The sequence below is a fragment of the Xyrauchen texanus genome, chromosome 24 (assembly GCF_025860055.1).
Source record: "Xyrauchen texanus isolate HMW12.3.18 chromosome 24, RBS_HiC_50CHRs, whole genome shotgun sequence".
Lineage (NCBI taxonomy): Eukaryota > Metazoa > Chordata > Actinopteri > Cypriniformes > Catostomidae > Xyrauchen > Xyrauchen texanus.
In genome coordinates, this window is record NC_068299.1 from 35,229,380 (window position 1) to 35,244,316 (window position 14,937).

The 14,937-nt window shown below is 36.7% G+C and overlaps 2 protein-coding genes across 4 annotated transcripts in view; one reads left to right on the top strand and one right to left on the bottom strand.

The window, feature by feature from the left end:
• Positions 1 to 5,486: 5,486 nt before the first annotated feature.
• On the bottom strand, positions 5,487 to 11,424 carry LOC127617443 (galectin-3-binding protein A-like). Its single transcript, XM_052089414.1, has 5 exons — positions 11,248 to 11,424; positions 9,721 to 9,924; positions 9,506 to 9,637; positions 7,915 to 8,176; positions 5,487 to 6,679 (listed from the first exon to the last, which is right to left on the bottom strand). Exons 1-5 carry the CDS (start codon positions 11,306 to 11,308, stop codon positions 5,647 to 5,649), a joined length of 1,692 nt encoding a protein of 563 aa, XP_051945374.1. The 5' UTR covers positions 11,309 to 11,424; the 3' UTR covers positions 5,487 to 5,646.
• A 2,652-nt stretch (positions 11,425 to 14,076) lies between these two features.
• Positions 14,077 to 14,937, top strand: part of nolc1 (nucleolar and coiled-body phosphoprotein 1) — a 30,094-nt gene continuing 29,233 nt past the window's right edge. For all 3 annotated transcript variants that reach the window (XM_052090297.1, XM_052090298.1, XM_052090299.1), the window contains exon 1: positions 14,077 to 14,192. In XM_052090297.1, coding sequence (XP_051946257.1) covers positions 14,082 to 14,192 — 111 coding nt within the window. In that variant the 5' untranslated portion in view covers positions 14,077 to 14,081. The remainder of the gene's footprint in view (positions 14,193 to 14,937) is intronic.

Sequence of the window (14,937 nt, forward strand, 5' to 3'; positions counted from 1 at the left end):
GATAAATGTAATGAAGCCCACCTGTCCACATCGCTCGAAAACCTAATGTTATCAGAAGAGCTAAGGCCCTGAATAAACCCCACCTGATCTACATGTTTAGGAGATGTCATAACTTTACTTAAAAGTTTTAGTTTTGCCAAAATGTTTACATCTAGCTGGATCAGGGAAATGAGACGGTAGCATTTACACTCGCTTCGATCTTTGTCCTTTTTAAGAATCTGACTGATCCAATCCTAAAACAGTAATGATTCTCCCTAATGTATCTTTAATCTGTTTGAGTGATTTGAATTGTAGATGTTTACTTATCAATGTAATGACTCCCCTACTCTTACTTAAGCCATTACTAAAGAAAACATGCCCACCCCATATCTTCCTAATTTTTTCAGCTTCCTGCGGGGAAAGATGCTTCTCTTGATGAAACACTATATCACATTTCTTAGGCTTAAGAAAATAAATAACCTTCCTTCTTTTTTTTCAATAGGGTGCCCCAACCCATTCACATTCCATGTGGAGAAAGATAACCCACTCATATTGACATTTGACATTTTTATATAATAGACAAAATATATTGTGTGTCAGAAACAAGATTATACAGACCACATTCCAACATTAGTGCAACAATCAACCAGTTTGTTATTTCTTCGGCTCCTATTTTCAAGATCTTCCAGTTTTTCCAAAATATTTCCCACATCTATTTTGGTCGCGAGCAGAGTAACGGATAATTCCCTTTCCGATGACTCATCTGCCACTCTTGTAAACAACTCAGAGAATTTTGTTTCCATCGCCATAATCAATTGACATATTACAGCGAGATCCTCCAAGTCAGCAACAACCTTCATCAGCATCACAGACATGTTGGACAGTTGACACTGGATTTATTCTCCTGCCACGGCATCCAAATCGTGTCCCCAGTCAAGCAGGCCCATCAGAGGTTTCATCTTGAGCACATAAATGTCTTTTAATGTCTCCAAAGCCCATAGGATTTGACTTCTTTGCCATGTTTACGTCAAAGAACAAATACGTAACTGGGTGCATGGAATCTCACTGGATTATAACATGAAAATAATAAAAAAAACTAGCAAAGTGTGCAGAGCTCGTCGCTCACACGTCTGATCCTCACATGGCATCATGTGACCTTCCTCCCATTTTTCTAATGCATATTGTTAATTTAATTTTTCCCCCAAAATGAAAGCATAGTTTGAAACTATGAGTACTTGTAATTGAGTACTTGTTTTTTGTGGATTAGAGTACTTGACAACAAAATTACACAAAAATGCCCATCGCTAACAACTACAACCCTTATTAATTACCAACAACAGCTGTTTACTATCCATCTAAGCCCCCATACTTTCCTGGGCCTACATACTGTAATTTAAAATTTGGGTGCTAGAGCCTATGGCCCCTCCCTCCAAACAAAGCTCAGCTGGAGAAAAAAAAACTGAATTGACTTAAATGATTCAAACAATTTAGTTATAAACTCAGAGAATACATTTAAAAACAATTACATTTTATTGCACAATTTAATAATGGCCCAAACATTTTTTTTAATAAAAATAAATTCTGAATGTGGATGTAATATAACAATGAGGGGAAAAAAAGATTTGTCACCATGTTTTGTCAAATGATTTGTCATGCTACGACGCTACTTTGCTAATATCATTGCTCATTTTAGTTAGTTACTCCACAATACTGTGGTGACTCCCTTACATCTGGCACAACAATGCAAAACCCCTGACTTTGTGTCTGAAGTTAGGTGCGGCACAAGAATCACACAGCTCTGACAGCTCCGATAAAGCCATTTCCACCATTCTCAAAATCATTAGCATTCTTTCAGTCAACTGAGGAGCTGGCTCCCACACCCCCAAAATCCCACCGTCCACACCCAGACACACTGCCATATTGTGAAAAGGAGATCCATCATTGCGCTCTAACGGGAATCCCTTAAAACACGCCTCATTCTTCTGCTCGGGACACTTGCTCACAGACAGTACTGCATTGGAGGTGGGGGATACTAGGGTCATACTGTCCTGGGAAAGTTAAGTTCTCCATTTAAATCAACAAACGATGTGGGCTTCTGCCGAGTATATGAATGTGCCCGGTGGCAGATGGCAGTGTTCCATACCCATAGACTCATGCAAGCCCTAATCCCCAGGGGATCATGCATTCCCGGGTCATCAGTTGTTCACATCAAGGAGAAAAAAGAGGGGAGGGCGTGTGTACGCGAGAGAGAATGGGACATGGCAAAGAGAGGGGAACTCTTGTTCTCCCCCTCCCAAAGTGAACAAATAAATTTCAGGCCACTTCAGCAGAGACGTAAGCCTGGAAAAGGCCTGATTAGTTGTCTGTCTCATTAGTCTGGGGATATTGGAATGCCTCATGAATAATGATGCCATCTAATTATAAAAGGCAGACAGTGCGCTTCTATGGGAGTTTTAGTACAGTGGTTCTCAACTGGTTTTGCTTCAGGAATCAAAAAATGCTTATTGCAGTATCAGAATTGTTTATTGTATGAAAGTAAACAAAAATGTCCAATCAAACATAGCAATGCATTAACATTACCATGAACGGCATAGGACAAAAATATGAAAATCAACCCGGTCTCATGACAAGTTCTTTTTTCTTTCTTTTCTCCACAATTTGGCATGCCCAATTCCCAATGCACTCTGGTGTAGTGACTTCAGGTGGCGGAGGAGGAATCTCAGTTGCCTCCACGTCTGAGACCGTCAACCCCCACATCTTATGATGTGGCTTGTTGGGCACGTTACCACAGAGACTTCACAACATCCTCTGCGGCATCCTTGCACAACTCACCACGTGTCCCACCGAGAGTGTACCACATTATAGCGACCTTGAGGAGGTTATCCCATGTGACTCTACCCTCCCTAGAATCTGGGCCAATTTGGTTGCATAGGAGACCTGGCTGGAGTCACTCAGCACGCCCTGGATTGGAACTCACAACTCCAGGGGTGGTACTCAGCTTTAATACTAGCTGAGCTACCCAGGCCCCTTCATGACAAGTTCTTAAAGTAGAACAATATATCGAAATCATACAAGTTGGCTCATTCAAATTTGACTCCCATAGAGAAAAATAAACAAACCAACGAATTATGTTATTACGAGTTTAACCACTAACCCAAGCTTAACCCTAACCATAAAGTCTAACCCCTTACCCAAAGTGCAATCCTAAACATGATTTCATAGGAAAATAACATTTGTGTCCAAGGGAAGAAAGAGAAACATCTGAGTTTTGAACTAGCGTTCATACAATTTTCCGTAAGAACCCCAAACCAAACCCTAAACCTTCCCATATGGTGAAATCATAAGAAATCGAATGAGTTGCCTTGTACAAAAATGTACAACTTTTACACCCATAAAGGAATATAAACAAACCAGCAAATTATATTATTATGATTTTTCCTTATTTTAACCCCAAACCCAAACTTAAACCTAACCATGATGTCTAACCCCTTATCCAAACCCTAAACCTAAATAAAGTGTCGGGAATGAGCCTAGCTAAAATTTGATGTCTGTATTATATCGATTTGAAATTCAGGTTTGTAAATTAGCTGGTCTCTGTGGGTATAAAGTCTTACCTATTTTGTACAAGCCAAGTCATACAATATCTTACGATTTTGCCATCTCGTAAAAATTATTACAAGTTGTCATGATGTTGTCATGACTATGTTGAAAATACAGTGAAGTTGGATTGGACACAAAGCCTTTGACGAAAAAAAAAATAGGCACGTGTTTTCTCCCTTTTCAAGATAATAAGCCTATTTATTTTGCTATTCTAATTATTTGCATATTAAGGGTATTTTTTCCCCCTGTTGTCTGTGGTTCTATCAGAACTGCCATGCTGCGACCCATTTTCAGATTCAGGCCCACCAGTTGAGAGCCTCTGTTTTAGTTTAACTAGTCGCATTCATGATCCCATGCCAGTTAGACATGGTTTATAGAGATGAACAGGGCTCAGTAGGAACCCTTATTTTCTCAAACTCATTCAGTTGCCCAAGAGTCATTAATTTCTAAGATGCCTGCTGATTTTCCTCATTGTTTGTTTAGGTGGGAGAGTGCCACATCAGTCCCACGCTCTGGCCATGTGCGTGTGTTTGTACATATCAGCTGCTGCGGCCCAAACAAAGAGCCTCATGTGACTCAGCAGTTGAGGAATAATGTTCCTCCCCCCTCAGGCTCTATTGCTCAGAGACTTTCTCACACCTCTCCATCTGGACGGGCTTCTTTCCAAATGTCAATCACAGTGGGGTTTCCCATTTTTCAGCCAGCTTTGGGGGATGACCCTCTCAGGGAGATTTGGTGAAAAGTCAGTAAGATCGTTGATTTCAACTCTGGACTTTTGAGAGATGATCGTGCAGAAGTAGGTTTAGCCTCGCCCAGAGGTCTTGAAGGCTCATTCAAGTAATTTGACCAAACGACCTGCCAATCCTTAGTATTACTAAAGAAGCCGTTGTGTGACATTTCCTTTCAAAGAAAGAAACAAATAAGATAAAATAAAATAAAGAAAATACTCTCCTGTCTTTGGGACTAAGGGTGCATAGCCTTCATAAAGATATCACGTATTTTGTCACATTTAAACTGAATACTGAAAATGTATTATCTTAGGCTAAAAATCAGATAAATGTGCTACAATTTAAAGATAAATTGATACTTAATAGAATTTAATCTAAAAATAATTCCATAAGAAAATGTGACCTATGTAATCTGACTGTTTTAACGCCCAATAGTTGGTTTACAAATTTACAGGAATCAACCAACGGAAATACGTAGACGCCCTCTAGTGGTAGTGTCAGTGTAATTGAAATACACTCGATGTTTTGTGTTTTAGCGCCCCCTGTCAACTTTATCAAGAAGTGCAACTGCTGTGTTACTCTAAAAAAAAAAAAAAATATTTCCTTTAAAAAATATAAATAAATGGTATTAAAATTTAAATTTTTAAACTTTCCAATTCTATTAGACATTCACTACACCCCAGAACCTATTGTGTCATTATTTTGTTTTACAGGTCCATGATTGTGAGACCACACTATATATATATATATATATATATATATATATATATATATATATATATATATATATATTATTTAAACCTAGAAATAAACAGAAAGCTTTACATGGTTTGAGTACATTATGTTATTAAATAAAATCGGGGATGCCAAACAATAATTTGAAAAAAATATTTAGAAAAAAAAAGCGTGGCATTAAACAATGGATATCTGCCACAGACATTTTTATACAGTGAAAAAATAACCCTAGTAATCAACAATGACTGTGATTAGTTTAAATCTATCAGCATTGTGAAAACAGCCGACCCAACCCTTTATAATGTCATGATTCACCTTGGAGCTGGTTGGTTAAGATCATGTCTTAGAACTCTTCAAATAAATTATGAAAGATATATTTTTTAAGCGCATTCAAAAACAGTCCAATATTATTCATGTTAACGATATGATCAATAGAGGAAATAATTGAAAATTTGAAAAATTTATTCAGAAGATCATAAATCAACATCACAACATCAATGAAGATTAAACATGAATTGAAAACTATATGATTGAATTGACTGGACAGAAGTGAACTAAAAGGCCTGCAGGAACCAACATCAGATATACTCATCAGATATACTCATCAGATATACTCTGGACGCACAACAAATCTAAAATTGTAGTCATCAGGACAGGGGTTCGGCAGGCCCATACTGCTGTTGTTTGGAATCACTGCCATGTCATTTTTGAAATCTTGAACATGAAAGACATTGTTCACATTTTTACAGCCGAGAATCAAACGGTTGTTGTAGCGAAGGGTTCTGGAATAATCGTACATATTGCTATACAAGAAGAACCTTGCAACAGGGATAGAATCGCATGTAAACCCATAGTTAGAGCACTCTTGAAAGCTAAGAAAAACCTGTGCTTGCCATTGGACCTTTTGGTCTCTGAAAATAGCACTAGAGTGTACAGGAGTTGAAAGCGTTTGGATTCTGTTATTTTGGCCGTAGTAGTGATTGTACTGGTGATTAACTGTGGTGTCATTGATGAATACAGTCCACTCGTCTGCTGTGTAGATTCTAGGTCGATACTCATCGCTGATGTTGTTCATTTGCCTCCTGATCTTAGAGAATGGAAGAGCGTTGAACTGAAAGCCTTTGAGTATGCCAGTTAGATACAGTTTCTCATGATTCTTACGTAGAATACTCGAGGTATACAGCAGGTCATAGAGTTTATCTACTGGGATCAACAGAAAGCGGATGTGATTTAGGAGACTGGCCTGTTGTTCTGTACTAACTGCATCGCCTTTGTCTTGGATCCAGCCCTCCAGTGCTTCAAGAAGAAAAGCTTCATCATTCACAACCAGATCTGAGCGCAGCAGCAGAGCGTCCATCATGTGAAAGGAGAGGGTGCTCCACACCGGAGAACTTACGAGGAACTCACAGTTCCAGGAAAGGTATTGAAGGATGTTTTCCTGCAGAACATGATCGCCTGTGCGGATACCATACTCGTACATTGATACTTGGGTCTGGAAGCTGTTGTCTTTAGGAATGAGTAAAGTGAAGACCCTGCCGACATCCTCCATAAGCTTCTTCACTCCAAAGATATGAGCCAACTGATGGAGGCATTGGGCCGATGTGATGGAAACATCAATCTGGCGTGTGTACAAATACCTGAGAAAAAACACATCAGATACTGTTAGAATCTAACACAGCCCATGTTTAAATGCACATTCTTACATTGATAATGATTGAGCCAACTATTAGGGCTTTTCCCCTGCACGGTACAACTCGACTCAACTCGACTCAGCTTGCTATTTTGGGGTTTTCCACTGTGGATAGTACCAGGTACCTGATAATTTTTTTAGTACCACCTCGGTCGAGGTTCCAAGTGAGCTGAGCCGATACTAAATGTCACGTCAAAATCTTGCAGATCACTGATTGGTCAGGGAGAATCTTCACTACCAGCGTCACTGGATATCTGACACGTGACATCAACCCGCTAGTTTTAAAGTTAGCAACAGCGATAATAGTATCATTTGTTCACACGACTTTCAAATTGTGAAAAAAGAAATGGCTATGTGCAAAACCACGCCGTGGTCAATAAACGAGGTGCAGACGGTCCACTCGTTAGCGATGAGCAAAATGAAAATGTCTCTCAGGAAGTGTTTCAGCTGTTGGCAGCACACGGCTACCACCAGACCTACCAACAGTGTAGGGAAAAGTAAAAAAAAACTTAAGAGTAACTACAGAACCATCAAGGAAAATTGGAAGTGGTTCGACCAAATGGACGCTATCTAAACCGGCGAGCAATGGGAGGGAGAGTGCCCTGGACTGGCGTTGATCCATGATGGAGGATGGTATGTTTTGTTATGTTAACTCTATACTCTGCTTGAAAGCTTCACTTTATTTAGTTGACCAGCTACTGGAAGCATGCTTCTAAAACAACCAGGCCAATTTAACTTGTGTAAAATCACCATGCAACAACTGCTTTATGCAGCACAATGAGCTAGTAGCTAACAGCTAGTGATCGTGGTATTGTTTTGGTCAGTTTGTGTTGTGTTTAAGATGATGTCATGGCAGTAGAGGCGGAGAAACTATGACAATCATCCTATAATACCACCCACGTTGAGGGACACTAAACTGCAATGGAAATACAAACTCAGAAAAGTAAAGCAAGTAGAGTTGAGGCAAGTCGAACCGTAACGTGCAGTGGAAAAGTGCCATATGTGTTTTGTCTAAATGCCTGAAACGGGTTTCCTTAATCAGTTTAAGCATAAAATAATTGACACATTGTAGATTTCACATTAGACATAAATGCATTTACTGGCGTTCATACCAACTTATCCATTGTGCGCAAGTGTTAAGAATGACCCACAGTATAAAAGTTGTGGAATTCGAAAAGTTACCTGAGAAAAGCAGGGACGTGAGGATGGCAAGTCTGGCTGACATCCACTATGAAGTTTTTGGAGTCGTGTGTTATGTTTAATTTTGGATAAACCATGAGGATAAAACTGTGCATACAATATGTCAGCTCTGCATCTTCACTGAGGTCACGTACGTAAATACTGAAATCACAACCATCTCCACTGTCAAACAGAACACCAAGATCTTCAGACAAACCCAGACTGTTATCCACAGATAACTGATGATTGCTGCTCATGTTTTTACCTACAAAGAACATTTAAAATATTGTATGTTTAATGATAATAAAAATAGTAATATCATTTTCTAGTTAAAAAATAATAGTAATAGATATAAAGTTAAAAATATAGATAAAAACAGCAACTATCGGGGTCTAAGCACACTGGAAAAGAGGAGAAAAAGACCACAATTTCCAAATTAAGCATAACAGAATACAATTGTCTCCTAAGGGTGGTGAATGTAAACTTTCTTATCTGTTGCCATTATGGACAATTTACAAATGGCATTGTTGCACCCTTGAAGGGAACTTCGGGAAGTGGAAGCCACTTGAAGGGTCATTCCAAACTTAAGTAAGAAAATTCATCCTTTCTTCAAGACTCCTTCCACAAGACTATCCCTTCAGAGCACCCACATCATGATATCTGCAATTTGGAGTGAGTAGGGCATAGGGATGATCATTTTCAATTGGAATTAATATGCATTCCTCTTCACTGTATTAAAGCCTGTACAGCTAAAAAACAACTCACTTTTGGTGTCCCTCTGTGGACAATACACCAGGAAAATATGCCGATATAACAACACTTACCACTTTGGCCACTGGGGGCAGTGTTTGGCATTTTCATAAGCACAGACCGATTTTAGCCAAAGAAAAGTAAACCTGTTTCTGATTTCACTGTGAGAGCAGTCTGTAAAAGTGCAGTAACACTATAGGAATATATAAACTAAGGTAATAAAAGTCATAATCTTGCTGCCAAAGAACATTTGCCATAGTTTCCAGTATTATTACTATGGTTTTACAACAAAAATGATAGTTCAATTATGGTTACTGTATTAAAATCATGGTTAATTTTTGTAAGGCATGTACAAAGAAATGTCGAGGGCACCCAAAATAATTGTGACGAAATGCAAACAACTGCGCTGAAATGCAAAAGAATTCAGAAAATAAATTCCCTCACTATACTGTCCCAACACCAGATTCAAGAAGTTGGCCACACCCATAAAATATATTGGGTTGTAGGTTATCTGCCAAATTAACATTTTGTCAGGAGAGACTCCTGCCAAACTTTGTTCCAATCGGACCAAAGGCCTAGGACAAGTTTGAAAAAGTACCTCAAAAACCTCACAATATACTGTATAATAAATTAGACATTATTGAAAAATATTAATAAACCCTGACATTTTACTTTCAAAACATGCTTTGTTCCAACCCTGCTCCATTCAAAATGTCAAAATGAGAACATCTGAACAAAATCATGACGGTTCCAGCACCGGATACAATAAGATCACAAGGCAAATTCCATAAACCGGTGCATAAGCAAGAGTCGAAAGTTTAGGAAGATCCAGTAGATGGCTCACCAGTTTTACAGACAACTCCTGCATCCTCTTTATGTGTGCAGTCAGTAACACCCCAACCTTTGAAGAAGCAATCAGACAATGAGTTCTCCGAGCCTTTACAGCTGATGTCATCCAGCCAGATCGGACCAGATCCTATAAAGAGTCAAAAAATCAGTCAAATGTTGACAAAGCACAGCAATCAAATTCTTTCCCATACGTTGTGCTGTGGAACTTGCCTTCACCATATTGTCCTCCAGCCGTGGCTGATATAGCTCCAGGAAAACCCAGCTGACGACACACCACCTGAGCTTCAGCCATTTCCCATCCATCATCACACACTGAACCCCACTGTCCATCATGATACACCTCCACACGACCAGATGAAGGCAGATCACCCACCAGTCTCACTCTACCTTCCCGTGTGGGCTTTAACTTTTCATCTGGAGCAAGTAAAACGTCTTTATTAAGAGAAAATGTATTAAGAAAATGTACACAAAATGTTTATAAAACTACTCTATGGTAACACAGCACTGTAAAAATGTCTGTATTTTTAATGGTAAAAGACTGTAAACTGTTACAGAATTTTTTTTTTATTTGATTAACTAGTATTAACTGTAAAATATACATGAAAAATGTTCCTATATTTTAAAAAGACAATACAGTAGTTTTTACAATAAAATGTTGAGTTTCCTGTATAATTAATGGTAAAATGTACATTATGTTTAATGAGAGTACATGTATTTTTACAGTAAATTATTGTTAAAATTACAGTAAAAAACAATAATCGAACGTTCCCACAATTCCCTGCATGACTCATCATATTTCATAATATTTTATGGGAATATTTATGTTTCTTCTTATTTTTAATATCAGTTATGTACCTGTACATTGTGGTGTTCTGTGTTATATTTGATGTAGTTTAGTTAATGTTTATTGCATTATTTGACTCTCACATGTGTTACCCTGATGGTGTTTAGTGTTTGTGTGAGTGACACTGAGCATGTGTCTACATGTTTATTGATCATTGTTCCTGGAAGAGTCACTATTGATGAACTTCATGTCATCGTGTGCTCTTCTGTACATTCAAAATATTATTTTAGCCTATTCTTAAGATTTATCCATTTCAACTGAATAACAAATTTCCATCTAATTGAATTGAATATGATATTGAATTTAAATAAATAAACTTGCATTTTGTAATATTTATACATTTTATTTAGTTAAAGATTAGGCAATTCAATTAGATGGAAATGTTTTATTCAATTGAAATGGATAAATCTAAAATATGGTTAAAATATATTTTTGAATTACTACAGCGATTAACAATACCTTATAAAATAAAAAGCAGGTTTTTACAGTTTCAGAAGTTTAATATCAAGTTTATGATGTGTTTTTACTGTAAATGTATTTATTTACAGTAAATAGATTATTTTTTTTTTTGCAGTGCCAGTGTGGTCATGTAAATTACAACAGTTTTAAACAGTAAAATGTACAGGTTGTTCTGTAAAGTTGTTAACATTTTTACATAATTATTCTGACAACAACAGCTGCCAGTTTTTTTTTCAGTTTTTTTTTAAACAGGATTTATTTTTTTACAGTGTAGATAAAAAACACATTGTAAACTTACTGAGGCAAAATGCAATAACAATGCCAACACTGAAACTCTAAGAAATGTCTTTAAATTCATTCTTAGTGCAATTCTTTGATGTGCAAAGCAGTTCACATTCTTATTTAATCTAAAACCAGAGGTTTGATATACTAACCAAACAGAGTCCAACGCTGTGCAGAAACATGAAGAAACAGCAGAGGAAACAAAAGATACATGATTCTTCTCTTTCTGGGAAACTCAATTCAGCAATAAAAAAAGTATTCAGTATTAAAGAGTGTTACAGATGAGAATCCTTACTGAAAGAGTTACACAAACTGTGCTTTATATACCTATTAAATCAGGACAGCATTGTGATGTATCACTAAGATAGATCCACCACTGTCCAATCACATTTGAGGACTACCATAAGTTTCATTTCATGGGAAAGTGAAATCAGAGTAGATAAATAGCTGCAGTGTATATAGAACATGTTCAAACAAAACATGTTTGGGCAACAGGCATTAGGCTCCCTTGTGTTTGAGAAATGCCAAAGATGACTTATGCAAAACCAACGCAAATAGTGTGATCCCAGTTCATCAGTCCTGGTATATGTAAAAGAAAAACCTGACTGTGTGCTTTTTTATTTTATGTACAGGTTTTTTTGAGATAGGAATTTTGGGTTTTCATGAGCTGTATGCCAAAATCATCAGTATTAAAACAATAAAAGACCTGAAATATTTCAGTTGGTGTGCAATGAATCTAAAATATATGAAAGTTAAATTTTTATCATTACATTATGGAAAATAATGACCTTTATCACAATATGCTAATTTTTTGAGAAGGACCTGTATATCTATTAGGCTTAATTTGGGGAACGTTAAAAACTTTAACATTAAAATGCTTTTTAGATATAAATCAGCGGATCAATTTTATGAAAATAAAAAAGTATTATTATAAACAATTGTAATAATAATACTGATAATAATTATTATTATACTTTTATAAACATACTTTATACTTAATGGACCATGGTAAACACACACACACACAAATGAACAATTAACTCTGGAATACACATCGTTTTATTAATGTATTTGATGCATAAATAACATTCACAATGGTAAAGCACAAACAGAAAAATATTCAATCATGAGAAGAGTGCTCGGACTTCTTTAAGTAAACGAACCCGATTAAACAGCACCGCACACTCGACAATGCTGTTTCTCCGCTGCACTGACTTCACAGAACAACAGACTCTCCAGGCGCGCTCACGATGTCGTGCACGTGCGCCAAGCGCGTTCTCGCTCTAATGTTTGATGAACTGCGACCTCTAGTCACAGATTTCTCGGTCATCATTTCTCTACGGCACAACGCCGGTGTCCTGAAAATATATATGCTACCTATCAGGGTGCTATAGCACTTTAGTTCATCCAGTAGAAAAATGAAATCGTCATCTTCCAAAGTATAAACCAGGCGTAGCTAAGTTTCTATCCACTTTTTGCGCTGTTCTTTTTAAATATATATATATATATATATATATATATATATATATATATATATATATATATATATATATATATATATATTTATATAAAATTTGTATTATAAAATTTATAATATACACACTGTATATTATAATTAGTAGGGTGACCTTTTATTTATAAATATTTATATATATTTATGTTATGCTAATAGAGTGTCTTTTTCACTGTATTTATGTTTGTATTCATAGTAACACTGTTTTGAACCTCTTTTTGGAAAACCAGAATACGGACACCCTATACTAATTAGTATCTTAGTTCCATGTTGTTTTGGATATGACCATAAAAAAATATCAGCACACATGAATCTGTCAGCAATGATGAGTGTTTACTGTTTACCACTGTAGTGTGAATTACTATGCATTTGTATTTTTGGCCTTGCTGGTCAGTATTGCGTTACATCAAGTCATTGATGTTTTGCTCATTCACATTTTCTTCTTAAACTGTAAAATGTTGTTTTTGTTGTGGTATTTGTAATAATGTGTTTTTCTGTTTATGTTTGTACCCAATTTCTTGTTATGTGGTGGTTACCTATTTGGTGAGTGTCAATACAGTCTATTTGGATACACACTCTCACAGACAAATCGGATGGATTCGTACAAGTTGACTAAATCGAGTTGGGCCAAATTTGTACGACTTTTTCAACAGCCAATCAGGTTCCCTCCTCTCCTTCTAAAACACAACAGTTACTTTCTTCTGTCATAGAAAACATCCTTTTTACACTTCAAAGCATCCTTTTTGGACTCTGGTCATTGTTAAACCAAACACATTGTACCATGGTTAAAGGAATATTCTGGGTTCAATACAAGTTAAGCTCAATCAACATCATTTGTGGCATAATATTGAATACCACGTTCAGTGAATGGGGAACATTTTTTCTGAGGTTTTAAAGGCAGAAATGTGAACCTTATAATTTTATAAAAGCACATGCATTAACTCTTCTGTTAAAACTCAAGTATTATTTGAGCTGTAACATTGTTTAAATCGTAATTTTTACAGTCATTTTAGAGTTTTTTGACATCGCATCATCATAGTAACAAAGTTGAAAAATTGTCTATAACTTTACACAGAAAAGGTTTGTAAGTTATTTTATCTCGCTAAAATCATGTTGAGGTTGTGGCTATATTTTTCAAACAATGAGTATTTTATCGTTTACAGATTGGCCCCCATTCACTTCAATTGTAAGTGCCTCACTGTAACAGTTTGTAACAGTTGTAACAGTCAAAATAAATCGAGTCAATTTGGAGTTAATAAAAAATAGATTATTGTTAGAAGCTCAGCCACAGTTGTGATGTGAAAAAACACACGCCTAAACTCATTAATCAATAAAAAAGTCTGAACAATTGGATTTTGTCAAAAGGAATGGACTTCAATGTATTGTGACACATTTATTGTGCGCCATTTTTCAGGGCTACACGTGACAGTAAAATAGCCAATCGCATTGTTCCTCCGCGTGAGTGCAGTGAAGATGGCGCAGGACAGTACGGTGCCCAGTGATCTCTACCAGCATGTGTACTCGTTTCTCGTGGAGAACAAGTTCGCCAAAGCCGCGAAAGAGTTTATAAAGCAGGCTAAAGTGGTAAGCGCCGATTTGCACGTTCGTTACGAAGTCGTGCGCGCGTGTGTTGAAGTTGTACAGTGTGCCGATCAGCTCGTGTAGTGGAGCACACGCGTGGGACATGACACGCAGTTTGTGTGGAACACGGGTGTAGGCGCTACGTAAATGTCTTGTGCTTAAATCCAATTAATATCTGCCCGTTGGTGGTTTCTGTGCAGTTTTCATCTGTATTATAATAGTTAACTCTTTATTGATTTCTTGTATTTGTTCAAAATTATCGATCATCTTCTAAAATCTTTGCAACAGGTTAATATGACATTATGTGTGGTTTAAAAGAATTTAACATTTCATTTATTTTTCAAACTAGCATACTACTACATATCTACCTGCAGTCTTTTGGTATAAGAACATGCATATGTGTCAATAATAATAGAGAGCTATTTAGGAAAAGCTGTAATGAGAGATACATGATGTTTAGTTTACAAATTATATATGAATACAAATCAGCACACCTTATACTAAATGTTACTTTTATACTTTCTCCTTGTTTATTTGGTTGCAATTTTTTTGTCAGGATTAATGTGTTTAAAGGAGCAGCAGCCAATGCCCTTACCTGTTTGAAAGAATCAGTCCGACAGTTTTCTTTGTAACAAATGTTACAATTGTGTTTGACTACTCAGTGGCTGAAAGCAATTACACAAAATCTATGTTCACTTTAACCAACAAGACATTTACTGTGAAAATTGCCCGGTCTGCTCTACCTCCT